General features: G+C 51.8%; 2 protein-coding genes across 2 annotated transcripts; one reads left to right on the forward strand and one right to left on the reverse strand.

Moving 5' to 3' along the window:
• Positions 1 to 864: 864 nt before the first annotated feature.
• On the reverse strand, positions 865 to 3,230 carry LOC138728630 (uncharacterized). Its single transcript, XM_069872130.1, has 3 exons — positions 3,187 to 3,230; positions 1,575 to 2,326; positions 865 to 1,010 (listed from the first exon to the last, which is right to left on the reverse strand). The coding sequence occupies exons 2-3, from the start codon at positions 2,278 to 2,280 to the stop codon at positions 865 to 867; spliced, it is 852 nt and encodes a 283-aa protein (XP_069728231.1). The 5' UTR covers positions 2,281 to 2,326; positions 3,187 to 3,230.
• A 3,389-nt stretch (positions 3,231 to 6,619) lies between these two features.
• MYBL2 (MYB proto-oncogene like 2) lies at positions 6,620 to 23,324 on the forward strand. The gene is made up of 14 exons (XM_069871637.1): positions 6,620 to 6,654; positions 9,255 to 9,348; positions 10,469 to 10,540; positions 10,906 to 10,998; positions 12,713 to 12,933; positions 13,086 to 13,242; positions 13,775 to 14,044; positions 15,281 to 15,667; positions 17,313 to 17,452; positions 18,426 to 18,525; positions 19,132 to 19,242; positions 19,730 to 19,846; positions 20,249 to 20,395; positions 22,524 to 23,324. Exons 1-14 carry the CDS (start codon positions 6,635 to 6,637, stop codon positions 22,650 to 22,652), a joined length of 2,058 nt encoding a protein of 685 aa, XP_069727738.1. The 5' UTR covers positions 6,620 to 6,634; the 3' UTR covers positions 22,653 to 23,324.
• Positions 23,325 to 26,179: the final 2,855 nt, after the last annotated feature.

Here is a 26,179-nt window from a genome sequence, read left to right on the forward strand (position 1 = left end):
TTTCGTAGCAGGATGTTTGGAATTGTTCATTTCTTCTTCCACTTGTTTTTCTTTAAGGGCAGGGTTGTTTTTGTCACACAGAGTACTTCCTACGTTCCAGCTACAGATTTACACAACAAGCTTGGTCTTTCCTCTGCAGTATCAATAGCAATTAGTCAACCGGCACAGGCTGCAGCTGAACCAAACAACTGTATGATACTCTTCCCCATTAGAGCTCTGGTTTGCGCTGTTCTGGGGTGTTTACACTTCAAACTGTAAATACTTTCCAAGTTGTTTTGTCACCTGTTGCTGATGTTGTGAGATGGTTTAGCAAAGAAGCAGCTGAGCAGCCAGAGAACACAAGCAGCTCCCTGGTCACTGTTTGTCTGCAGCACTGCTCTGACTGCTGTAATGAAAGGACAGATTTTTCACTGCATGTGTGGGTTTTGGGCCAGAAACTGTAGTTGAAAACGCGTGGAGGCAATACCCTTCTCTTTTTCAAACCTGTCCCTTTGCCCCTCTCTAAGTATTTAAATTGTTATTTGGTAAACACAAGTGCTTCCTTTCCTCATGGAAATGTGGTACACAGGAAGTTTATGGCTGACTGACAGAATTTTGAAGGACAAGAAGCAGGTGAGGGATATCAAGAAGCGAGGCTGGGCCCTGGAAGGTGAGCACACAGCACTGCAGTTTGTGCATTAATGAAATTATTGCTGTAATTCACAAAACTTGCCCCAATGATGGGCAGGGACATACCCTCTTCTGGTGTGCCACCTGCAAACTTGTTGAGGGGGAAAAGGCAATGGAGCACTGGCTGGCCGCGGTGGGAAAGTTGTAGGGGGATGCACAGGAAAACCAGTTCAGCTCGGCAGGCTGGGACGAGAACTAAACCCCAGGGTAGGAGGGCGGCTCGGCCGGAACGCGGGGCTCTCGCAGGCTGCTTTTCTCCCGGCGTGCCAGCAGAGGGATCCCCGCCTGCACCGGCACCTCCCCGCGCCGCTCCGGCAGGTACCGAGGCTGCACAGGGACAGCTACCAGAGAGAAAGCCGTGTCTTTATTGCGTTAATGCAAAAGGCAGCGATCGGGAAGAGGGGGAGACGCAGCGCTGCTGCCTTTCTGGGCTGGCCAGCAGCAGCCCCAGCCCTCTCCACCCCACAGCTCGCCAATTGTAGCACCCCAGATTGGAATATTTTGCCCTCCACCTTGCCAATTCTAGCACCCCAGGTTGAACCGATTGGTCCTTCACCCTGCAGTTTGCCCATTCCATCACTCCAGGTTGGAATATTTGGCCCTTAACACCACAGTTTGCCAATTCTGTCACCCCAAGTTGGAAGATTTGGCTCTCCACCCCACAAGTTACCAACCTGATCACCCCAAGTTGGAAGATTTGGCCCATCCCCGTGTGGTGACCCCCCCCAAGAACATCCCTGGCTCAGGGCAGGGTAGCTCCATCACCATCTGGGCAGCAGCGTAAGCGGCAGCTCTGCAGCACAGGAGATCCCCTGGCAGCCTTGCAGCCACCACTCTTTGGTGTGGAGCTGGGCAACCGCCTTAGGGAGCCTGCTGCGAGAACACAGCAACAGGCTCAGCATCACTTAGCAGGGTCTCCAGGGTGGCAGGGCTGTGGATCCACACTGAGTGCCTGTTGAAGGCTCCAGGCCGAGCCGAAGGAGTTACTACAGAGGACTCCAGGGATGACACGTTGTGTTTGGAGCACCCCAGTAACCTTAACTCCTCAGCATTCATGTCGAGGGACAGGCTGGCATCTAGAGGGGGTTTTATTGCCGAGATGTCCCATCTGGGTGTTGGCATCTTCCCAAGGGTTGAGAGGTCAACAGGAAGCTCAGTGCTTTTGGAGAGCAGGCTTTCCAGCAGTTTGGGATGCTTTTCTTTCTTACATGGTGTTGAGGTGTTGTGTGATGCCACATCTATCAGGCAGCCCGCTCTGCTGAGGTGCTCACAAGACAAACTGGACAGGTCAAGGGTGGCCTGACCACGATGGGCCTTGCAGAAGCAGACAAGGCTGAGGTCAGAGATGCCCTGGGTCAGGCCGTGCAGGTCAGTCTTCACGCAGCTGCTCAGAGACTCTGGCTGCTTGACAACACATAGAGAACTGCCTTTTGTTGCATTGTCCAAGTCCATCAGAAGCTCCCAAGCATTTGTTTTGGAGACACTGCTAGAGTCCATATAACTGCAGACAGGAGAAGAATGGATATGGCTGGAGCCCCCAGCCACGAAACCATTATCCAGCATATCCTTTATGGTCAGGATGCTTGAACCATGCCTCTTGGTGGACAGCATGGTGCAGAATCCCACCACTGTCAGGCTTATGGAGACCAGGACCTCCCTGTCAGAGGAGATACATTGTTCTTTACTGATCACCAGTAAGTTGTAGACACAGAGTCTTACCCTCACTTAGAGAAGCAAGGAGCTGAGCAGGCTGCAGGACAGGTAGGTGGGCATCCAGCCCATCTTTTTCTTTTAGAGCAACACAGTTACAGCACAGCCTGTTTATTCTGAGGGGTCATCATGGGGCCTCCCTCAAGTTGCATTTGTTTGGCACCAGCCTGCATACCATTACTCTTAGCTTTGTACTGGGTGTAGAGTCTCAGTAAACCTCTCCACCTGTTCAGGATACTCAGATGGAGCTGGTTTTCCACAGAGATAAGGCACTTCCTCCTCATTCCTCAAGTCAGAGGGCCATTAACCCTAGTTAGAGCTGAGTCACTATGAGAAGGGACACTAAACCCAGGCTCTGACTAGGATGGGAGAGACTGAGGAGCAGCTCTCATCTCACCTTTACCAGGGAAGGTTCCTAGGGACAGGAACTCTTGGTAGGTCTCATACTCAGCACCCCTGCTTTCTGCTCCTTGAGCAAGAAGTGCCTTTGTGTTCCTCCTCTCCATGCAAGACAAATTCTCACAACAAGCTCTATGAGCTGCTGCCTTCCAGTCACCCCAGAGGAAAGAGAGCAGGGAAGGGGAGAACAGTTATTATGGTCTGATACTAGTTTTAGACCAAACACTTTAAAAGCAAAAATAAAAAGCTCTTGAATTTATTTACTACAAAGAGAGATGTATGGTTGGTCTAGAAGGAAAGTCTTCCTTAAGAAACTGAAGTACTTTTTCCTTAAAAATAAGTAGATTGATACACAAGAAATACTAGAAAAGTGCAAACTAAGAGGAGAAACTAAAAAGCACTATTTACCTTCAGCTCCTACAGAGACCCACTTCAAGATCTTGATTTATTTTTGCCAATGTTGCTTATGGCAGTTTTATAGCTCTGGTAATTCATTAACAGGGTAATTTCCTAATTAAGCTAGTTTGGGAGTGGGAGGGGTTTTTCCTTCTGTTTAAGCTCAGGGGCAGTGATTGTGGCCATGGCAAACTATCGGAGGTAAACGAGTCCTGCAAGTGCTGGGTTGCAGCCTGTTAGCGGGCACCCCTGCAGGGCATAGAGAGGTTTGCAGGAGGAGGAGGACACATGGAGCGTTCATGCCTGGACACAACACTTAAGATGTCCCTAGCAAGGTGACATCTCTTCACTTTTGTGTTTGCTTTTTTGTGTTTGAAACAGGAGAGCTGTAGTGAGGTTGGTGTTGGTCTCTTCTCCCAAGTGGCAAGCAATAGGATGAAAAGAAATGGCCTCAAGTTGCACCAGAGGAAATTTAGGCTGTATATTAGGAATGAACCCCACAAGGACTAACCCTGTGCACCAGTATAGGTTAGGGGTTGACCTGGAAAGCAGCTCCGGGGAGAAGGACTTGGAAGTCCTGGTGGACAACAAGCTAACCAGGAACCAGCAATGTGCCATTGTGGCCAGAAGGCCAAGGGTATCCTGGGGTGCATAGAGAAGAGTGTGGCCAGCAGGGCGAGGGAGGTTCTCCTCCCACTGCCCTAGTGAGGCCCCATCTGGAGTCCTGTGTCCAGTTCTGGGCTCCCTGGCTCAAGAAAGACCAGGAACTACTGGAGAGAGTCCAACGGAGGCAACAGAGATGATGAAGGGACTGTAGTATCTCTCTTCTGAAGAAAGGCTGAGTGAACTTGCTCTGTTTAGCCTGGAGGAGAGAAGACTCAGAGGGGATCTCATCAATGCTGATCAATAGCTAAAGGTCAGAAGAATGGGGTCAGGCTTTTTTCAGTGGTCTCCAGTGAGAGGACAAGGGGCTAACGGGCACAAACTTCAGCACAGGAAGTTCCACCTGGACAGGAGGAAAACCTGCTTTCCTGCAAGGGTGACACAGCACCAGAATGGGCTGCCCAAGGTGGGTGTGGAGTCTCCTCCACTGGAGATATTCACACCCTGCCTGGACGTGCTACTGTGCAACCTGCTGGAGGTGACCCTGCTTTAGAGGGGGCTGGACTGGATGAGCTCCAGAGGGACCTTCCAACCCTCACCATGCTGTGATTCTGTAATTAGTGAAATATACTTCATGGAAAGGGTTGTCAAGCACTGGCACAGGCTGCGTAGGGAAGTGGTGTAGTCACCATCCCTGGAGGTGTTTACAAGATGTGTACATATAGCACTTATAGACATGGTTTAGTGATGGAATTGCCAGTGCTGGGTTTATGGTTGGACTCGATGATGTTGAAGGTCTCCAACCTAAACGAATCTGTGATTCTAGTGCTGGCCAGGTGCATCCCCATGTGCAGCCCAAACATGGACTTTACAGATAACGTCTGTGCACCAGCAGCTGTGTGTGCTCAGCGTGCAGCAGGAAAGCAGCAGGAATACTGGAACCTGGTGTGTGCTGCTCCCATGGACCCTGCTCTCAGGGTGTGGTGCAGCGGTGCCACCTGGCAGGGCTGGTCCTGTGTCCTTGGGGTGACCACAGCAGTGTGTTGGCAGCAGTGACCCTTATCTAACCTGGAATCATAGAGTGGTTGGGGTTGGAGGGGACCTCAAAGCCACTGGACCTGGCTGCTCAAAGGCCCATCCAACCTGGGGGGATCTCCTGCCCCCCAAACTTGCCCAGAGCCACCCTACTGGGTGGGAGTTTTAACATTAGCTGGAAGTGTGTTGTTGAAAATAGCTTTTGCCACATTCCATTGGCTGCAAATTCCAAAGAGCTCCTAAAACCACAGGCATAGTTGTTACACTTCTTTTAATAGGAAGAATAAGAAAATAGGGCTTTAAGGTAGCCAAAAGAGCTTTTAGAAAGTATATTTCATTGGAAAGAGTGGCATCCAGGCAGGGCATTGTTAAATAGAATAATTTTTTTTGGCTAAGGGCAATACAGAAAATGACAGTGTTGGAAAAGCCATGGTCCTACATAAGAGACGGGGCAATGCACGGTTTCAATACACTATAGGGGATGATGTGATGGAGAGCTGCCCTGCAGGGAAGGACTTGGGGTGCTAGTTGATGAGAATCATAGAATCACAGAATAACCAGGTTGGAAGAGACCCACCGGATCATCGAGTCCAACCATTCCTATCAAACACTAAACCATGTCCCTTAGCACCTCGTCCACCCGTGCCTTAAACACCTCCAGGGAAGGTGTCTCAACCCCCTCCCTGGGCAGCCTCTGCCAGTGCCCAATGACCCTTTCTGTGAAGAATTTTTTCCTAATGTCCAGCCTGAACCTCCCCTGGCGGAGCTTGAGGCCATTCCCTCTCGTCCTGTCCCCTGTCACTTGGGAGAAGAGCCCAGCTCCCTCCTCTCTACAACCTCCTTTCAGGTAGTTGTAGAGAGCAATGAGGTCTCCCCTCAGCCTCCTCTTCTCCAGGCTAAACACCCCCAGCTCTCTCAGCCGTTCCTCGTAGCTGGCATGAGCTGGCAATGTGTGCTCACAGCCTGGAAACCAACCGTGGCCTGGGCTGCACCCAAAGCCGTGTGGCCAGCAGGGCGAGGGAGGGGATTCTGCCCCTCTAGTCTGCTCTGGTGAGACCTCATCTGGAGTATTGTGTCCAGTTCTGGAGCCCTCAACGTAAGAAGGATATGGAGCTGTTAGAACGGGTCTAGAAGAGGCCTACGAAGATAATCCAAGGGCTGGAGCACCTGCACAAGGACAGGCTGAGAGAGTTGGGGTTGTTCAGCCTGGAGAAGGCTCTGAGGAGGCCTTAGAGCAGACTCCAGTCCTGAAAGGGGCTCCGGGAAAGCTGGAGGGGGCTTTGTTTTCACAAGGGCATGGAGGGATAGGATGAGGGGGGAACGGCTTTAAATTGGAAGGGGGGAAGATGTCGATTAGGCATTAGGAAGAAATTCTTTGCCATGAGGGTGGTGAGGCACTGTCACGGGTTGCCCGGTGCTGGCTGCCCCATCCCTGGAGGTGTCCCTGGATGGGGCTGGGAGCAGCCTGATCCCGTGGGAGGTGTCCCTGCCTATGGCAGGGGGGTTGGAACCGGATGGGCTTTGAGGTCCTCTCGCACCCCAGCCATCCTGTGATTCTAAACGGCTTCGGGCAGAGGTTTTGTCCGGTTCCAGTGTCGCTGTTTACATACAGCCCGTGGGATCAGCAGGCGGCTCTGCCCGGCCCGGGGTCGGAGCGGTAGCAGCTCCCGCGCCCTTGATTCTGCGGATCTGGGGGCGCCCTCCCGCGCGCGCCTCTTTGTGCGGGCGGGGCGCTCAGCGCGCATGCGCGGCCCGGCCCCGCGCGGGGGGGGGCGCCGTTGGCGCGAGATAGGAAAGCGCCGCTGCCGCCGCCCGCCCCGCCATGGCGCGCCGGGGCCGCGGGTGAGTGCGGGGCTGCTCGCGTCCTCACGGGGCTCCGCGCCCCCCCCCGGCCCTGCACCCATCCCCTCCCGCTTTTGGCTCCCTGTATCCATCCCCCCCTCCCCTTGGGCTCCCTGCATCCACCCATCCCCCCCACCTCCCCTTGGGCTCCCTGCATCCACCGCCCCCCACCTCCCTTGGGCTCCCTGCATCCACCGCCCCCCACCTCCCCTTGGGCTCCCTGCATCCACCGCCCCCCACCTCCCCTTGGGCTCCCTGCATCCACCGCCCCCCACCTCCCCTTGGGCTCCCTGCATCCACCGCCCCCCACCTCCCCTTGGGCTCCCTGCATCCACCGCCCCCCACCTCCCCTTGGGCTCCCTGCATCCACCGCCCCCCACCTCCCCTTGGGCTCCCTGCATCCACCCCCCCCACCTCCCCTTGGGCTCCCTGCATCCACCCCCCCCACCTCCCCTTGGGCTCCCTGCATCCACCCCCCCCACCTCCCCTTGGGCTCCCTGCATCCACCCCCCCACCCCCTTTGGGCTCCCTGCATCCACCCCCCCCACCCCCTTTGGGCTCCCTGCATCCACCCCCCCCACCCCCTTTGGGCTCCCTGCATCCACCCCCCCCACCTCCTTTGGCCTCCCTGCATCAACCCCCCCCCCACCTCCTTTGGCCTCCCTGCATCCACCCCCCCCCCACCTCCTTTGGCCTCCCTGCATCCACCCCCCCCCCACCTCCTTTGGCCTCCCTGCATCCACCCCCCCCCACCTCCTTTGGCCTCCCTGCATCCACCCCCCCCCCCCCCCATCTCCTTTGGCCTCCCTGCATCCACCCCCCCCCCCCCACCCCCTTTGGGCTCCCTGCATCCACCCCCCCCACCCCCTTTGGGCTCCCTGCATCCACCCCCCCCACCCCCTTTGGGCTCCCTGCATCCACCCCCCCCACCTCCTTTGGGCTCCCTGCATCCACCCCCCCCACCTCCTTTGGGCTCCCTGCATCCACCCCCCCCACCTCCTTTGGGCTCCCTGCATCCACCCCCCCCACCTCCTTTGGGCTCCCTGCATCCACCCCCCCCACCTCCTTTGGGCTCCCTGCATCCACCCCCCCCCCACCTCCTTTGGGCTCCCTGCATCCACCCCCCCCCCAACCCCCTTTGGGCTCCCTGCATCCACCCCCCCCACCACCTTTGGCCTCCCTGCATCCACCCCCCCCACCACCTTTGGCCTCCCTGCATCCACCCCCCCCACCTCCTTTGGGCTCCCTGCATCCACCCCCCCCACCTCCTTTGGGCTCCCTGCATCCACCCCCCCCACCTCCTTTGGGCTCCCTGCATCCACCCCCCCCACCTCCTTTGGGCTCCCTGCATCCACCCCCCCCACCTCCTTTGGGCTCCCTGCATCCACCCCCCCCCACCTCCTTTGGGCTCCCTGCATCCACCCCCCCCAGCCTCCTTTGGGCTCCCTGCATCCACCCCCCCCAGCCTCCTTTGGGCTCCCTGCATCCACCCCCCCCAGCCTCCTTTGGGCTCCCTGCATCCACCCCCCCCAGCCTCCTTTGGGCTCCCTGCATCCACCCCCCCAGCCTCCTTTGGGCTCCCTGCATCCACCCCCCCAGCCTCCTTTGGGCTGCCTACATCCCCCTAAGGCTCTGTCCCTGCTCCCCCTCCTTGGGCTACTTGCCCCCCCCCCCGCCCCAGGGGATCCCCTCGGTCTCTGGTCCCTGCAACCCCTCTATCCTCCCTGCTCCCTGGGGGCTCCTCACACCCCTTTCTCCTTGATCCCGCTCTAAACTCTCCTGCTGGCTCCAGCCGGGAGCTTGGCTCTGCAATTCTGGAGCAGGGGGAGACTGGGAGTCCGAGTGGGTGATGGGTGCTGCTCGATTCCCCCTCTGCACTCCGGGGTTGCTGGGCTGTAAAGGGAATGAATATTGGAGAACAGTCTTACCAGGAGTGGTTGAGGGAGCTGGGGTTGTCTGGCCTTGAGAAAAGGAGGCTGAGGGGAGCCCTTATCGCTGTCTACAACTGCCTGAAAGGAGGTTGTAGACAGGTGGGTGTTGGTCTTTTCTCCCAAGTGATAGACAGCAAGAGAGGAAATGGCCTCAAGCTGCACCAGGGGAGGTTCAGTTAGACATAAAGAAAAACTTATTCCCCAAAAGAGTTATTGGGCACTGGAACCGGCTGTCCAGGGCAGTGGTTGAGTCCTCAACCCTGGAAGTGTTTAAAAGACGATAGATAAAGTACTTAGGGATATGTTTTAGTAGTGGACAGGGTTGATTGGACTTTATGATCTCAAAGGTCTTTTCCAATCTAGTGATTCTATGATTCTAAGAGGGGAAATTGTGCCACTCCCTTTTAAGAGGGGTAGGAAGGAGCAGAAGTGCCCCTTTCCCTGCACTCAGCAGCATGAAAATTGTGAGCATACATGGGGGAACTTGAAGCTGAGGGACCCCTGTGAACTTGGATGTCTGAGTAAGCATCTGTGAGGTGTCAGGGTTCATGGCTGGGATAGTGGCTCTGGAGCTGCGCTGCACAATGTGGAGTGCTGTCTGGAGCTCTGCTCCCTCTGCTGTGTTTTTATCACCAGCAGAAACTATAATCTTCCTTTATTCACCTTTAGTGAGGACCAAGATGAGCTCCATTGCCAGGATACCGATTCAGATGTGCAGGAGCAGCGGGACGGCCGGTGTAAGGTCAAGTGGACACAAGAAGAGGTGAGTGAGAACAGGCACTTTGGAGCAGGCCTCTGGCATGGCACATGGGGCTTGGGTGCCTCCACTAGAGTTCTTACCCGCTGGCTGTGACACCAGCTCCTGCGGCCTTCCTGCTGGAGAAGACCCTGTATCTGTTTTGCTGATGGGAGCCAAGGCCGGGATGGGGAGTTCAGGCGAGTTTGAAATGTAGCCTGGAGAGTAAGAGCTCCCACCACTTCAGCTTAAGCTTAAGCACTCAGTGAGGTGACTGCAGCCTGCAGCTCTTCTCTGCGCAAGGAGGGGCTCTAGAGGATGGACAAGGCCTCCAGCAAGCTGAATTACACAATGGAAATGTTCTCCCACAGAAAGCATCAAAAGCAGAGAGTGCTGAGGCTGTCGGGATCATGGCTTACTCATCCTGGCTAAGAGCCTGGAATTAGCTGGGATATTCTCTTCCCTCCTCCCAGTTTCTCCATCATCTTTGCTCTGTTTGAAAAATCTTAAGATGTTCTGTCTCCCCCAGGATCTGAACACGAAATAAGATGGTCATTGTGCAGAGACCAAAGCTTTGGGCTCATGTTGGGGAGGGAATTATTTTGTGCCTCAGCCCAACCAGAGCACACAGGCAAGGACACCTATAGCAGGCTTTTTGTGAGCTGTAAGAGTTAGGAAACCTGGGCTATAGCAGGGTTTGTGAAAGGAATGCTTTAGAGTCCAGTAGCACTGGGCTACAGGTGATTCTCTTCCACCAGTCAGCTTTCTTGGCCAGGTAGAAGCAGTGGCTGAGTTGGGGGGTGCTGTCTGGTCAGGGCTGTACTGGGGCTGGGTACGCAGGTTGCCTTGGCCACAGGGTTTGAAGCAGGCTGCTAGAACAGAGCTGGGCTCTTGTTTTGTATTTGCTGTATGAACTTACCCTAGTACAGAGCCCAGAACTAAAAGGTCTGTTCCATCTGGGCTCCAAGGACTGGTGTGCCGCTAAAGGGCAGCGTGAGCTACCTTCCTTTCCTGAACACGGAATGTCAAAAAAAGGCTTGACAGTTCAAAATATCTGGCTTGTTCCTGGGACTGGCAGCATCAAGGGGTGCCTGTGGCGTGGTGTTGCCTCAGTGTATTTGAAAGTGGATGTCTTTGTTCTTTGCAGGATGAGCAGCTGAAGATGTTAGTAAGACATTACGGGCAGAACGACTGGAAGTTCCTGGCCAGTCACTTTCCTGTAAGTGACCCTTTGCCCAGTTGGGAATCATAGTGTTTGCATGTTGTTTCTTGTGCTCAATGTGCTGACTCCGCATCTGTGCAGCACCTTGGTTCTGTAACTGCAGCTCCAGTCTGTGAAACGGTGCTCCTTCAGGGTAGGAAGCCATCCTGCTTGTATAGAACACTTTCAAGAGTGAATCTGTTGGAGCTGGGACGAGAAATTGAGGTTGTTCTGTCCCTGTTTTCTGTGCCCTGTGCACTAGTCATAGTCTGTGCTTCTATGGGTTTTCTGAGGGGCAGCCTCTGTTTGTGGGGACTGCTGTTGATCATGGGGCTTTTGGAGCCTCTGGTCTAACGCGTGGCTGCTCTCATTGCTTTACCCAGAACCGCAGCGATCAGCAGTGTCAGTACCGGTGGCTGAGGGTGTTGAATCCAGACTTGGTCAAGGGCCCTTGGACCAAAGAGGAGGACCAAAAGGTAAGTTAAGGCTGAGACAATCTGAGCATTAGACTGTGACTACAGAGAGGATGGAGGTGTCAGACCCTCTGATCTTTTCTTGTAAGCTGTGGGTAATTCTTTCCCATGGTGGATGCCCATGAGAGCAGCACTCTGACCTGTTCTGAGCAGACTGATGCAGCTGTGGTCATGACGAGGAGAAGCGAGTCAAGGCCTAAAGGCTAAACACCTTCTCCCTTTCACACAGTGCTGCTCCAGTAGGCTGCCAAGGGAGAGAGCAAAAAAAGGAATTAATTCATCTGCTTACTGGCAGATCTTGCCATGACCTGGCCGTGTTGGATACAAGAGAAAAGAAAGCTGGCATTCCCTGTGCCACTGCAGACAGCCTGAAGTGACTGTCTGAGGTCAGCTAGGTGAATTGTGACTTCTGTGAGCCTGTTTCTCTGCTGATTTCACAATGAGCTGAGAGGGACCAGCTCACATAAACTGATCATCTCCATGTGCTTAAGAAAAACTGAAGTGAATTCCAACTTCTACCAAGGTTTTCTGCTGTAAAATTTCCTAGTTTGTCTGATTCTCTGTAACACTCTGCTCCCCCATTTCTTTCCCTTTTGGTACCATTACAGGCTGTTATGGTCTCTTTTGCCTCCCATTTGTGTGTTATGTCAAGCATGTCCTAAGGAAGCTTATCATGATGTCCTTCCACCTCCCTACTGAAGAGCAATAGGTGCTTGTTTTCCCCTTCGCATGTCCTGACTGACTGCCAGCCTACCCAGTCACAATGCTCACTGCCATCCCAGCCAGGCTGGGCTCCAGCTTTCTCCTCCTGACACTGCATGTTGCTTTGCCCTGCAACGTTCCAGCTCCTTTTCCCGTGTCTTGGTTTTGTGGTTTTGGTCCATTTGTGCTTGATAGTCAAGAGCCTACAGTAGGTATGTTCATTATGGGTCAAGAGCACAGTGAGCATCGCCTCCCTGTACCTTTCACCCAAGTACAGCTGGCCAGGGTAGAAATGCTCTTTGAGAACCCTTCAGCCTCTAAGATTTTGGCAGGCTGAATGTTACAGGCAGTAGATTTTGTCCTGATTGTGCCACGGGCACATTGCAGGAGTTCAGAACAGATTCTGTGCTCAGAAGCGTTTGTGCTGGGCCTCAGGCAGGAGTGACAAAGTCCTGAGTGAAGTGGGAGTGGCCAAGTGGATGGCCCTTAAGTGAATATGGCTTGTTTATGCATTGGGGCACTCGCTGTGCTTGCAGGCTATGGAGCTGGTGTGTCTTTGGTATGTCTGGTGTGCTGTGCAAGGGACGCAGCGTCTCTATCCCTGCAGGCAGACAGTGCAGAGCTGATAGGGGCTGTTGTCACATGGCCAGGCCATCAGTAGGAGGGACTTGGGACTTGGCTGTTACTCAGAAATACACCTGTTTCTAAATGTGGGGCTGCCTGCTACTCTCCACCCCATCTTCTGTGAGTGGTTGTCTGCGTTCGGAGGTGCTGTGGGGCAAAATGTCTGCACAGAAACAGCCCCTTCCAGGAATTCGTCTGAATTATTGCTCTCATGAGTGTGGAAACATCTGATTGTCAGTGCTGGGTCCCTCTAGCTTTTTCTCTGAAGGGGGCTTTCTCTGTCTGCCCTTACCTGATCCCAAGGGAGGTGAAGAACAAAGCCTGAAGATGACTGTACTGACCTCCCCCTCCTTTATTCCATTTCCTTATTTCCCTCCTGCTCTCTTCCAAGGTAATTGAACTGGTTAAAAAATATGGCACCAAACAATGGACCCTGATAGCCAAGCACCTGAAAGGGCGGTTAGGGAAGCAGTGCCGGGAACGCTGGCATAACCACCTGAACCCTGAGGTGAAGAAGTCCTCGTGGACAGCAGAGGAGGATCGCATCATTTTTGAGGCCCACAAGGTCCTGGGGAATCGTTGGGCAGAGATTGCCAAGCTGCTGCCTGGGAGGTAGGACCTCTTTGCTCACTGGTGCTGGGTGGCTCGTAGAGATCCATGCGTTGGGCTCACAGGACAGGGCTGGAGAGTGTGTAGGAGTTGTTAGCTGTGCTTTAAAGTTGCTGTAAATGATAATCTTCTGTTTCCTTCTGCTTTCTCCACAGGACCGACAATGCTGTAAAGAATCACTGGAACTCCACCATCAAGCGGAAGGTGGACACTGGAGGCTTCCTCAATGAAACTAAGGAATCCAAGTCAGTGTACTTGCTCGTGGAGGTGGATGGCAAGGAGAGCCAAAGTCAAACGGGAGCTGGGAGCCAGGTACTGCACCAGCACATTTACAGAAGGCAGCTGAGTTGCTCTCCTGGCTCTGCTAATGCATATCAGCTGTTTGTCCACCCTTCTGCTGCCTCTCACGCTGCCTTTGCCACAGCCTAGTGTCTACATAGACAGCCTGTGCCTTCCACCAGCCTTCTCCAAGAAGCAGGGGAAGTACACCCAGTTATTTTTTTCCATGAAGAAAGCATGTAGTTTTCAAAGCTGGGCTCTTGGAATGTAGAAAATTCAGAACTTGTGCTATCTGCTCAGCCTTCATTCAGCTTTCTCCTGGGATACTTAAGTGAAATCTTCAATTAAACAGTCCTGTGCTACTTGTGTTGCATGGACTTCTGCTCAGAAGGTGTATGGGACAGAGCCGTAAGGGAGAATGGCGATGTGAAATGAACTGAATTATAGATAGGAGAGCAGGTGGTAGAGCTGAATATGTCCAGGGACCCTTGCTTTTTATCCCCAGGTCTCGGTGTTGTTCCCTTGCTTTTTACTAACGGGTGGACTTTTTGTTTTATGTAAAAAGACTGCCCTTCTGAACTGCCCAGTCAATATCTCTGAAATAAAAGAGGAGGATATCAGTGATGAAGAAGTGACGGGTGTGCAGGAGTTACCCTTGGAGCTGCCAGCAGCCGAACTGACAGAGCATAACGCTGAGGGGACCCCAGATGATGCGGTGCCTGAGGATGCCTCTTCAGTTATCACATCTCCATACAAATGGGTTGTCGAAGCTGCCAATTATTTGTACCCAGCATCTGTGCCAGCCTTCAATGAAGCTCTGGATATGATTGAATCTGTAAGTAACAGAACTTTGCTCCCTCAGCAAATGCAGGGAGACTGATCCTTGCTCTCTTCCTCTTACTGGCTCTCCTCATCACTATGGGTGTCCTGAAGAAGGCAGGGTCTTTCCTTTTGTTGCAACTACCCACCATCTCTTTTCCAGGGCTGTATTAACCTTTTCAGCTCTGCCAGTATTGCTTTGGGCTTGCATATTCCCCTAGGTGAGTGTCCTTGTGCATGGGCTCCGTTGGTGGGGAGACTGTACACGCTGGCAAAGCTGGTCTCAAGCCCTTATTTATCAGTCAGAGTGTCTCCAGCTCTCCCTTTCATGACAGTTCAGGCCCATGCTCATGAGCTTTCTGTACTGTTACAAGATGGGATAGGACAGGACAGATTTGGAATAGGCCAGGCCCACTTGTAGTGTGCAGGACAGACCCTGTCAAACTGGGGGGCATGACCGTTTGCTTTCAGAGGAGGTGGCTTCACTGAAACTAGTAATTTTGAGCCAGTCGAGCAGCACTGAGGTCCCCGGGGTGATGGAGGCACACAAGGGCAGGAAGCTGGTTGGAATCAACAGGGCACTTTGCTGCCATCAAAGAGAAATATCACTGCCGCCTCCACCCTACCTGATGAGCTTATGAGCTGGTTATCTGTGGAGAATCCACTTAGTGTGTGTACAGGAGGGCAGAGTCTGTACCCAAGGCTTTACGGCCCATCTGCAGGCCCTTAGGGATCTGCTTGTGTGATACTTGGGGTGTTGGTGGGGTTGAGTGGTGAAGCATTTGATCTCTAAACTGATCTGGTCACTTAATCTGTTTCCAGCAGTACACGCTACAGCAAAGTGCTGTGTCCAGCTGTACTGGTGTGCCCGAGACTTGGTTTGGTGTTGGGTGACGGTCGCTTCATTCAGCCCCTGTCCCCAGCTGCTTTGTTTGTCTCCTCTGTGTGAGGGTGCAGCTGTTTGTGCAGCTGTGCTGTGAACTGAAGTGGGAAACCAGCCTTCCGTAAATAGAAAGAACTGTCCTATGCAAAAGCAGCAGCCTTCAGCTGGGTTGCTTCCCTGGTCTGGTTCTCAGCTGTGCTGGCAGCAGAGGGGAGAAGGGCTTAAGCTTTGTTCTAGCCAGGCTGCTTGTAAAACCTGGTGCAATCTCACACATCCACTTACTTTACCTCCTGGCTCATCTCTATCTGTACCAGTTGGCTGCTCAGCTTTCCTTCTGGAGCTGCTTCTGATCGTTTCCCTTCTGTGCAGGACCCAGAAGGCTGGTGTGATCTGATCCAGTTTGACCTGCCTGAGGAAGCCTCCGCTGGCGGCAGCAGCAGCAGCAACAGCCCAGTGAGGCAAACCCCTGGGAAGCCAGCGCCGTCCCTGTCCAATGTGACTGAGTACCGCCTGGATGGCCACACTATCTCTGACCTGAGCAAGAGCAGCAAGGGAGAGCTCATCCCCATCTCTCCACATGCAGAGATGAGCTTTGGCACGCCGCCCTCTGTGCTGAAGAGGCAGAAGAGGAGGAAGATCTCCCTTTCACCTGTTACGGAGAACGCCACCAGCACAAGCCTTTCCTTCCTTGACTCCTGCAACAGCATGACGCCCAAGAGTACCCCGGTCAAGACACTGCCCTTTTCTCCATCTCAGGTACAGAGCAGTGGCAGAGCCCAGTCTGTGCTTCTCTGCTTGGGCTTGATTGTGAGCTAATACACGTCAGTGCTCTCAATACTTGCTTTAATGTCATATAGTCCCATCAGCTCTACCAGCTTTGTGTTTCCTCCCTTGAGTGAAGCAGTGCTAGTGGACAGGGTGTTTCTTCTAAAAACAAGGCACGGAGTTGGGTTCTGGCACTGTTTGTCTTCACTGTTGCTTTTCCTGTGGGAGCAGCAGCTTGTGTTTGCCTCTGGGAGTGCTTGCAGCATCAACAAAGCCCAACTGCTGTCTGTGATGGGCAGAACACATGCTCACTATCGTGCAGATAGCACCTGCCTGGTCCAGGATGGCTGGAGAGCACGATGCTTCTGTCCTCGGGGCGTTGCTGCCTCAGCTGTGGGTAGCAGAGTGGCAGCAGTAAGAAATGGCTTTCCCTGTTCGTTTCCAGTTAAGCCAAGCAGGCAGGCTTGGCAGCACATGCTTGTGCAGATCTCTTGAGCTGCTGTGCTTAGGAAAGTGCTTCTGGTCTTGTCTTGTTGATAAGGGACTTGAGGTCTTTGAGTGTTTGTCATGACTCCTGCAGTGTCCACGCATTCCACATCTCAGAACGCTGCAATGTTCAAATCCACTAGCGTCTCATATAGTGATGTGGTGGAGTTCTGTCTTGCTGTGTGCTCCAGCGCAGTCCCCACAACTGCTCTGTTGTTCAGACCCAGTCTACCCATGCCTTCTAGCCTTTATTTCTGTTTCTGCAGCCCTGGGTGGCACATGGGAGAGCACCCCAGGACATTCTGACGCTCAGGTTCAGGTGGACCTTGAATGCAAGGCCAGAAAGAGCTAGGAGATCAGTGCGTGACCTGATGTGTGCAGATCTGCAGAGTGTAAAAGGCTGGAGGGCCTGGAGAGAATCAGAGGGGGCAAATATCGTGTCCTTCCTCTCAGGGTGAGCTTCACCCATCAGTGAATGCAGCATTTGCAGCTCTTCTCTCCCCATAGGTTCTTGGGTGCAGACCCCATTCCTTACGGGAGTAAAGTTGTCACTTATTAGCTGTCTTCAGCCTGAACTGTGAGAAAATGGCAAACGGTCTCATCTCTGCTAGGATTCTACTTCATGATGCCTAATAAGTGAAGTAAAATCCTAGCAGAGATGGGAGTTTGCCATTTTCTTACAGCTTAGGCTGAAGGGCAGCTCAATGCAAAATCTGTTATCTTGTATGCTTTTGTATTACAAGGACGTCCCTTGCATTTGCCAGCCTGAGGCTGGAATAGACCTTTGGTGGCTGGCATTACTTTTCCTTCACCGTTTTGCTTGGCCTTATCTAGAGCAGTGCAAGGAGAGTCTTCTCTCACCCTGTTGCTGCTTGTAGTCATCTCATCTCATCCCTTGTGACAAGTGAATGACCTTTATGGTTGTGATGCACCTTCTGGCGACTTTAACGTGTGTTTCCACACACAGGACTTGGAGTCTGTAAGAGTCATTCTGGTTTATACTGAGATCGATCACTCTTGTGCCACTCGGTATGAGAGGATTGTTCCTTCTTCAGATTTTCCCTCGTATTTCAGAAAAATCAATGACTTGTGATGCTGTGCTGGGATGCTTGAGACTTAGTGTCTTCTCTTTCTTTCCTGTGCTGTGCAGTTCTTAAACTTTTGGACCAAACAGGATACGCTAGAACTGGAGAACCCATCTCTGACCTCCACGCCTGTGTGCAGTCAGAAGGTGATTGTCACCACCCCTCTGCACAGGGACAAGACTCCTCTGCTCCAAAAGAACTCAGCGTAAGTCATTTCCTTCTTTTTCCCCATCCTGACCTGAGGAGTGCCCTCTTCCACACAAGAGTCTCTTCCAATTCAAACATACCTCCTCCAGAACTTATACTGGTGCTACTGAGAAGGGGGTGCAGGGAGGCTGGTGATTTCCTTATACCAGTGTTATTCTCCAGAGACAGCTCCTGCAGGGAACAGGTGTCCCATCTGATCTGGGCTGCAGCCAAGTGACCGCTGTTGGGCTCAGCTGCTGGGTAGGCTGTTGCTCTCTGTGCATGTCTTTGTCTGGGAAATGCTGCTGTGCTGTGAGCCCTGTGCTAGCAGGGAGGGGATTTGATTTCCTCTACAAGAGCTGTTCAAATCCATCCCTTTAGCTCTGTACTCTCTGTTCTGCCTGACCTGAGGGGCAGTCCAAAGCAATGGTCACTCAAGGCACTGTCCCAGACAGGTGGGAAGGGATGTTGTTGCTGGTGGGCTGAAGCAGCACAGTGTTTTGGGATGCTGGCTGTGCTAGCAAAACCACTCTGATGTTGGCATGGCCCAGAGCAGCTCCTCTGTCCAGGTGAGGTGGCTTTGGCTCTAAGTGCATTTGCTGCCAGGACTACTGCTGCCCTAACTGTGACTTCCATAAGCCCAGGCTGGTCCTGAGCAGATCTACCAGCAGAATCGTTGCAGAGTAGGGCTGGCCTGCAGGGCTGCATGTTGCCTGTGTCAGGCTGCTGTACTGCTTTCTGACAAAGGTGCTTGGTAGCTGGCAGGATCGAGCTGCATAGCTGGCATGTCTGAAGGGTGTTATCCCTACTAAAGGCTCCTCTGTGCCTGCTTGCCTTGCTTGCACCCCAGGAACAGTCCAACCAGGCAGGTGGCTTCTGCTCCTACCAGGTGAGACTGCAGGTGGCTCATGTAAGGAGAGGGTTTAGAAGGACGGGGGTTACTTTGTGTGGGTTACAGCATGTCTGATCCTCTGTCTTTCCCCCTCGGCCAGGTTTGTCACACCAGAGCAGAAGTATGTGGTGGACAACACGCCTCACACCCCCACGCCTTTCAAAAACGCCCTGGAAAAATATGGGCCAATTAGGCCTCTGGTGAGTATTGGGTGGCTGTGCCACTTGCTTGTGAGGGAAATGTAATGAATGGAAAGGGGACATGGGGTAGGTTGCAGAAGAGTTGCAAGATGACTGTTATCTGTGCTGTAGCCAGGTACAGTTTGGTGTAGTGCCAGACTGAGATGGGAGGGATGAAAGGGACCTTGTCATAGTGAACATGTCATGTTAAGTAGCCACGAGATTTCTAATTCCTCTGTAAACCAGCTAAAAATGTCCCAAACTGCCTGATGACCTTTAGGAAAAGCAAAGAAACAATCTGTCTAGGCATCCCTGAGGAACTGAGTCTCTTAATACTGGTATTGCAGGCATCATGGTTTCCAGTATCCCAAACCATCAGTGTGTACTGGTCTTTTGATGGCACATTTGGGGTTCAGCTAATAGGAGTGTCTTATGCACAGCAATCATGTAAATCTGTCAGGCTTAGCAGGAATCTTGTCATATGTCTTCCAGCTGGGAAGTAATTAAGTTGTGTTTGTCCTCCAACTGTGGACTCCCCTGACTCCATTAACCCTTAAGGAAAACATGAACCTGCCAGGCATACAGGTTTTTGACTTGTCTTTTGCTCTCTCCACCTTTTCACACCAGCCCCAGACTCCTCACCTGGAAGAAGACTTGAAAGAGGTGCTCCGAAGTGAAGCTGGCATTGAACTTATCATAGAAGATGATGTGAAGCCTGAGAAACAGAGGAAACAAGGGGTGAGCTCTTTTTGCATCTAATACCTGTTGCTAAGTTACCCTGTGCTGTTAAAGAGTGTTTTGGCTGGTTTTGTTCATCTTGCTGTTGATGGCAAAAAGCTTGTGGCCCATAGCTGCTGTCTTTTAATCAGCAAGAGGTGTCTGAGGTTAAGGACTGCTTAAAATACTGCCAACTGTGTCCTGATTTATGCTGAACTTGGGGCATGCTAGAAGATGCTACCTTCTTAACCTTCAGGAGAGACACGTGGTGCACTTAGAGAATCTGTGGCGGGTTATGCTACTAGAAGGCTGAGGGCTGATATGCAGAGTCTCTTGGCTCAGTCCCCTGGTGTCCTTCCTTCCCTATTGAAAGAGGCTTCCTCTTCTGGCTCTTGCTGCTAGGAGGAGATCACTGGGAGCTGCTGTGCTCTTTGGTGTGTGCCCTGGGACTGTAGGGTGGCAATGCAGTGGGTTGATTCATGCTGATGCTTGTTTTTCTGTCCCCTAGTTGCGCAGGAGTCCCATCAAGAAGGTCCGGAAGTCTCTGGCCCTGGATATTGTGGATGAAGATAAGACTCAAAATATGCCTGCCCTCCCCAAGACTGTCTGCTTCAAAAGAGCCCAGGTGAGGGTGCTGTGGTGGACCAGGATTAGAGCTGGCTGCAGAGGGGCTGTGTAGTGTTGGTCAAGGATCTCTGAGAAGGAAACTTGTCTGGTTGGATCTGTAAGCCTTGTTCTGCATCCTCCACCAGTTGCTTTGAGAGCTGTGTGGAAAGTGCCTGCCTGCAAGGTTAGGCTGGGTTTTTAGGAGGAGTTCTCCTTAATGTGTTCCTCTGTGCCTGATTTGGTTAGTAAAAGAAAGCCTGTGCAATACAGCAGTGAGAACTTTGCCACCTATACCTGCTTTTGAACATGACGTGGATGAAGGGCTGGATTTATTAGCTGGCCTTTTGGTCAGGTCAAGTGTCAGCACTGTTAGGACAAATTAACTTGTTTCCTCATACAGTTTTCTTTTGCTTTGTTGCAGCCTGTGAATTTCCTGTCAAGATCCCTGAACCTTTCCTCCTCGAACCGGAAGAATGACAGCGGTTTACTCAACAGAGCCTTTGTGCAAGTGCAACCAGAGAAGATGTCCTATAGAAAAATGCCAAGCCTTTTCAGACCACCTGCACCGGTAAGTTCTGTGATCACTGCTTTCCCAGTTGGGAGGTTAGCTGGCAATGCAGCCCTTGTCCCTCCTCGGGATGAGGAGTGAGGAGAGGAAGCTGTGCACTCCTGCATAGACATCCTAATGCTGTCTTTGCATCCAGGTTTGGAGATGCTGAGCCAACGCTGTCATGCTACAGCTCTCTCTTGGTGAACCTGCCCTTCTTCTGGGGCTCAAAGCCCTGTGACTGATCAGAGCTGTAGCATGCTTGTTCAACCCCAGTATTTCCTCATGGGAACCCACATCCTGTCCCAATCCATCAGGGGTTTTAGAGGATTGACCGAGGAATGAAGTAAACTTTCCTTTTCCCAGTGAGCACTTCTTAAATGGGTAACAGTAGGCTGATGTTTTGCCTCTGCATATAGTCAGTCTGTGAAGTGCTGAATAGATGTCAGACAAAAATGGTATTTCCCATCTCTGACCTTCAGGGTATTTTTAGGTCGTGGTGAAGGCTGTATGCAGTAGGCAGAATAGGTTGGCTTTATCCTGCTGTTTTCCTGAACATCTGGCGTACAGAGCTCCAGTTGTAGTCTATGCAGAGGTTGGAAGTGTTACCAGCACCCTGTTCCTCAGCTCCATGCTGTGAAGCACATCTGGGCTGGGCTGGAGTCACGGCAGCCTACAAATGCACTCTAGGGCACAAATGGTTTGTTGTGTTCTCCTTAATCTTCACCATTTGGTATGGGTGCAGGCAGAGTGCACTAGTAGAGGTCTGTCTCGGCTTTGTTATGCAGTGTGGCTTGGAGAAGGGGATTTGGACCATGACTCTGCAGCTGTTGCGGCTTGCTTGGAACAAGTCATGGGAGCTCTGGTAGCTTGATGGAGGATGGAAAAACATGATGTCTTTGGAGGGGGGTGAAACTGCATCTGGGGACCTAGTCTAGGAGTGTGTTCAGAACCCAAGCAAACCCCAGGTACAATGTTGAGGTGTAGTATTGTCTTCACTAAACAGACTTGACAATCTTAATGGAGCCCTGCAGCAAGGGGGGTGGAATCTGTCCCTGGATTAGAGCTGTCTGTTGTGAAAGCTTTTCCTTCTGACAAATAAGTGCTCCTCAGACAGAGTGATTCCTTTCCCTTCTCAAAATAAACTCTACTTAAACACTTCCATTTCTCCTCCCGTCCTAGGCACGGTTGTACTGCTCTGCGAGCTAATAGATCCATATAAATAAAGCTTTGGGAGTGACTTGAAGGTGACAGTAAGACAGCTCGCGTAGTGACAAAGTACAGGTGTGCAGTGAAAAATCCTATTGCCCAGAGAACAGCAGAGCTGTCTGCAGTGTTGCTGGGCTCTTGGGATTTATTGTGCCAGACTGGTGTTGCTAGCAGTGGCAGTTATTTATTAAGGAAGCTCACCTAGCTGTAGGCTGAACCTAAATCAGCCCTGAAGCTGTGCTGTGGCTGCCTGGGGGGAATTGTTAGTGTAAGCAAATGCTGAAGCTTGAATTCTGGTTCTTTACAGTGCATGTGTAAATGAGTATCCATTTAGCAGAGCTTTCACAGGGGTTTTCTTGAAGTGTGAAACCACTTCATCACTTCACGTGAACCCTTTCTCCAAGCAGTGACTGAAGCACACCTGACTTTAAGCTCTTCCTGTGTGCTGTGGAGTCCTGCTGAAGCTGAAGGCACCAAATTCCTGTTAAGGATGGTCTTTGGCAACGTAGACCTGGCACTGAGCAGGTCATGTAGGAATTGAATGGGTTGGGAACAAACCCCAAAGTCTGAATTCCTTCCATCCCTCTGGAATCTCTTCAGCAGAAGGAGCCTTAGTAGGTTTCTGCTTTGGGGTTTCTGTCTCAAGCCAAGTAAGTGAAAGACCTGAGAGGGCATGTGGGTCATCCTGAAATGCAGTGCTCAGCTGGGAAACTCCTGAATGTAACACCTCTTTGCTAGAAACAACCGTCTCAGCTGTGATGAGTAACTGGTGGTGTACAGGTTCCTCCTGGTTGCAAGATGGGTGCTCTGAAGTACCAAGTTTTATTTCCCTTGGGTACCAGATAGTTGTTATAATCAATTTTTTTAAATCAGGGTGTCAATGTGTTCTTTGTCCTCTCTCTTAACGGTGCTCTACATGTACTTTCTTTTATCTCTGTAGATGACCAGGGCTTGGAAAGCAGTGGCCTGTGGTGGAACCCAAGACCAACTCTTCATGCAGGAGAAAGCGCGACAGTTTTTGGGCACATTGAAACAGAGTCACACATCAAGGACCTTAATCTTATCATGAAGGATTGTTCTGCTTTTTTTATTTTATTTTTTAAAATGTTTTTATAAATGGAGGGAAGGGGAACCACAGGAAAAAAATATCCTCTGCCAGGCTGTGCTGTGTAGGGGTGGATTTTTTCCTTCTGTTCCCAGGTAGATCTATATTGTAATAAGTTGGGCTAACTGCTGGCTAATGTGTGGAATGCAAGGTTTGGGATCATTATGGAAAAGCAGATGAGAGAGGTTTGGAGATCTGACCTCTCTGCAAGACCTGGGTTCTGCAAAAGTAGAAGCACACAGCCGTGTTCCGCCTTGGAGTAGCATGCACAGTGGAGACCAGCCTCTCTGCCTACCTGGATTTCCCACTAGCTGCTCTGGTACCTTGGGAACGGCTTTTGCGAACATTCCTGCATGTCTCTCATCTCCCCTTCTGCCTTTCACAGGGGATGGAGTGCGCTCCCCTCACTCTGGGAGGAGGGAGGGTGGGAGATGTGCTGTGGGGTGACTGGTGTTTGGAGCTGACCCCTTGCTCCCTGTGGAGCTGCTTTGTACTGCTGTGCCGCAGAAGGGGAGCAGCTGGTGCCTCTCCCCAGGGCTCCGCTCCCTCTTCAAATAAATAATGGTGCTAACATCACCCTGCCACTCAGACTCTGACTTGTCCTGGCCATGCTCAGAGGGAGGCAGGGCTGTGCTGGGATGGTGAGATGGAGGAAAATGTTGGGTTTCACGTGGGATCTTTTCTTTCCTGGCAAATTGCTGAATGCATGTTGGTTTGTGTGACTAGGGATGTCTTTCCCTCACTCTCAGTAGTTTAAATAGCTGTTTCGGAATGGTTTTGGTTACTTTATGGGAAGGTGCTGGTGTGTGTTTGAGCTTAGCGTAGCTGGGATCTCTGCAAAGCTGCAGGAGTGGGTAGAGAGCTGTGGACCCGAGAAGAGCGCCAAGAGCATGTGATGTAGCGGAGCCTCTTCTGTCGTTCTTTTGGAGTCCAAATCTGTGTCCATAGAGCTGTTTGTGTGATAGTAACATGGTTTGCCATTTCGATATAGCCAAGGATGAAATGCAGAGATAGTATCAATATATTGACTGCTTGCAATTGGAAAGGTGCTGGAAATACTGAAGGACAATTTGCCAGTTAGACCAGTGTGTGAATAGCTCTGGGAGAGCTCTGTTCAGGGCTGTGCTGTCCTCACCAAGCTCTGGCTGGGGGTGGCAGCACAGCAAAGATGCGGGGAGGGGGTCTGTTCCACCCCCTGCATCTTAACTGCCCCTGGTCACTTTGCAGGGTGGAAAAATGGAGCAGGGTTGTATAAATCTCATTTCAGGTTGTGGCTTACTCTGGGAATAGTCAAAAAATCCTTACTGACAAACTTGTTAATAAAACCGTGGATTCTGGGAAACGAGGGAGTTTTAGAAACCCAGCTCATTTTTCATTTCTACAAGCTCTGGGCCAAAGGAAATCCATGAAGTCATTTTTATTTCTGTTTCTCAGTGCCACAATGTTTGCTTTGGAGAGACGGCAGGGACCACTTGTCTGAAAGCCTGGCTTTAGCTGCTTCAATTCTGTTGTTATTTTAAGAGAAATCGCCATAAACCCATCCCTCTTTGCTCTGAGTTTAGCAGGCTTGGCCGTTCCTATGCTGGGTGACTTAAAAACCAAGCCCTGAATTGCATTTCCTTCCTGGAGCCGATGTAAGCTGGGAGTCCTGGGCAGGTAGAGTCTGCCAGAGAGTAAATTGGTGTGTGAGCCTGATGTGTAGCTTTGGGAGCTGCCCCTAAATTAAAGGATTATGAGGCTGAGAAGTATTAACTACTGGTCTGATGCTGTAAATCCAGATAGCACTGGGTGTCCTGCACTGCCGAGTGCTTGTTAAGAAAGACTGAAGGGCAGAAAAATACTGAGGAAAATGATTAAGACCGGGCATGGTTAATGAGTAAAAAGGTGATAATTAGATTCCAATTGGAAAATGGAGCTCCTTTTGGTGTGGATCTTGCCAGGTTGGCTTGGCTGTCCTGGGGCTTGGAAATGGGCACTGCTCTGCAGGTGGAGGAACAAGGTCCCACGTGCTGTGTCCTCTGTCCCTGGCTGTGCCCCAACCATTGTCCCTTTGAAGCCTCTGCAGTAACGCAGCCCTCTCAGGCTGCACAACTCTCAGTCACAAGAAACCTGGAAATTTGATTTTGCTTGAAATTGAAGACCAGGATGAAAGAGTCCCAGGAGCCTCTGCCATTCGAGAAAGGAATCTCCTCCCATGGCCTGGCTTGTTGGAGGGCTGCAGAAACCTGGGGTTTCTGCTTTGTTTTAAACTTTATATTTGCATTCCTCAACAGAGCACATGACCCCTGGTTTGAATCTGTACATGGAAAAAGGAGTGATTTTATTTTAGCAGGGATGAGAGGGGAGTAGCAGAGCTGCAGCTCCTGGGACATGGCATTGCCCAGACTGCAAACAGGACTTTGCTTTCAGCTGGGACAAGCCCTGGAAAAGCTGGGGAGGGGAAAAATATGGTAAGCTGAAAAACAGAGGACACCAGTTTGTTTTTCATTGGCAGGCTTCTGGATGGAGCTGGGCGGTGCCCAGGTGGATGGCAGTCAGATGGAGTGATGCTGAACCCATGAAGATCCGCAACTGGCAGCACAAGAGCTGCTGCATGTTCCTTATAGGGCTGTCAGCTGCTGGGCTTGTTCCTGCTGGTTGGAGGGATTTCACAGCCTTTTTTATCTTGTTTTCACAGCTAATTCTACTAAAGCACTGTGCAAACAGCAGGTTGCTCGCAGGGGGCTATTTGGCAAGGCACCCTGTGGGGAGAGTTGTCCCTGTATGCAGCTGTGGAGGGATGCAAACAGTGAATAAGACATTTTTCCCTATTTTGAGTATTTCCTGTAACTGAAGGAAATACAAAGGCAACTGAAGTGATGCACCCCACTCCCTGGCTCACCCACAAAACCACCCCTGGTTAAGCAAGTGCTTTGCCTGCTAGTGGGCAGAGCCTTTCTGCAGCCTCAGCTGCGCTGGCCAGGGTTGTGCTGCCAAGCACCGCACCTGCGGCAGGAGAAGCTGCTAACCTGAGTGCAATTACTCTCACAACCTCCACTTGCCCTGGTGACCTGGCTGACATACACTACTTAGTGACTAATGCGATGGCATGGAGCAAAGTAAAGTGCAGAGCATGAAATGATGCATAATTGCTTAGCAGGAACTCAGCGGTTTGAGCTGTAGTCTGACCTATTGCTGTGTGAGGTTTTTGTGAGAGGATGGAGAGGCTGGGGTGTGCATGGAGAGCATCCAGTGGGTTTGTTCTCCTGGAGCAGTGGTGTGAGCCCATGTTACAGCAGGGCTCGTGGCTGCACCAGCAGCATCTTAGCCTCCAACGTTTCCAGCAACTCCTGTTTGAGAGTCGTCCCTTCTCTGTGGAGGCCGTGCAGGCGTTCTGCTGCTCCATCCCTGCTCTCCTCCTCCCTTCCCCCATGGGGCAGCAGGGTTTAAGCATGCTGTGAGCATGCTGCTTTGGGGCAAGAAAAAGATTAGAGAAGCACAGAATTGTTTAG

Source organism: Phaenicophaeus curvirostris, chromosome 18 (assembly GCF_032191515.1).
Source record: "Phaenicophaeus curvirostris isolate KB17595 chromosome 18, BPBGC_Pcur_1.0, whole genome shotgun sequence".
Classification (NCBI taxonomy): Eukaryota; Metazoa; Chordata; class Aves; order Cuculiformes; family Cuculidae; genus Phaenicophaeus; species Phaenicophaeus curvirostris.

Excerpts from the sequence above, each read along its gene's own strand:
- LOC138728630 (XM_069872130.1), bottom strand. The coding sequence starts at position 2,280 with ATGCTGTCCACCAAGAGGCATGGTTCAAGCATCCTGACCATAAAGGAT. Across the intron at positions 1,011-1,574 it reads CACCCTGGAGACCCTGCTAA|CTGTCCCTGTGCAGCCTCGG; the intron begins GTGATGCTGAGC and ends TCTCTCTGGTAG.
- MYBL2 (XM_069871637.1), top strand. The coding sequence starts at position 6,635 with ATGGCGCGCCGGGGCCGCGG. Across the intron at positions 10,999-12,712 it reads CCAAAGAGGAGGACCAAAAG|GTAATTGAACTGGTTAAAAA; the intron begins GTAAGTTAAGGC and ends CTCTCTTCCAAG. Across the intron at positions 15,668-17,312 it reads TGCCCTTTTCTCCATCTCAG|TTCTTAAACTTTTGGACCAA; the intron begins GTACAGAGCAGT and ends TGTGCTGTGCAG.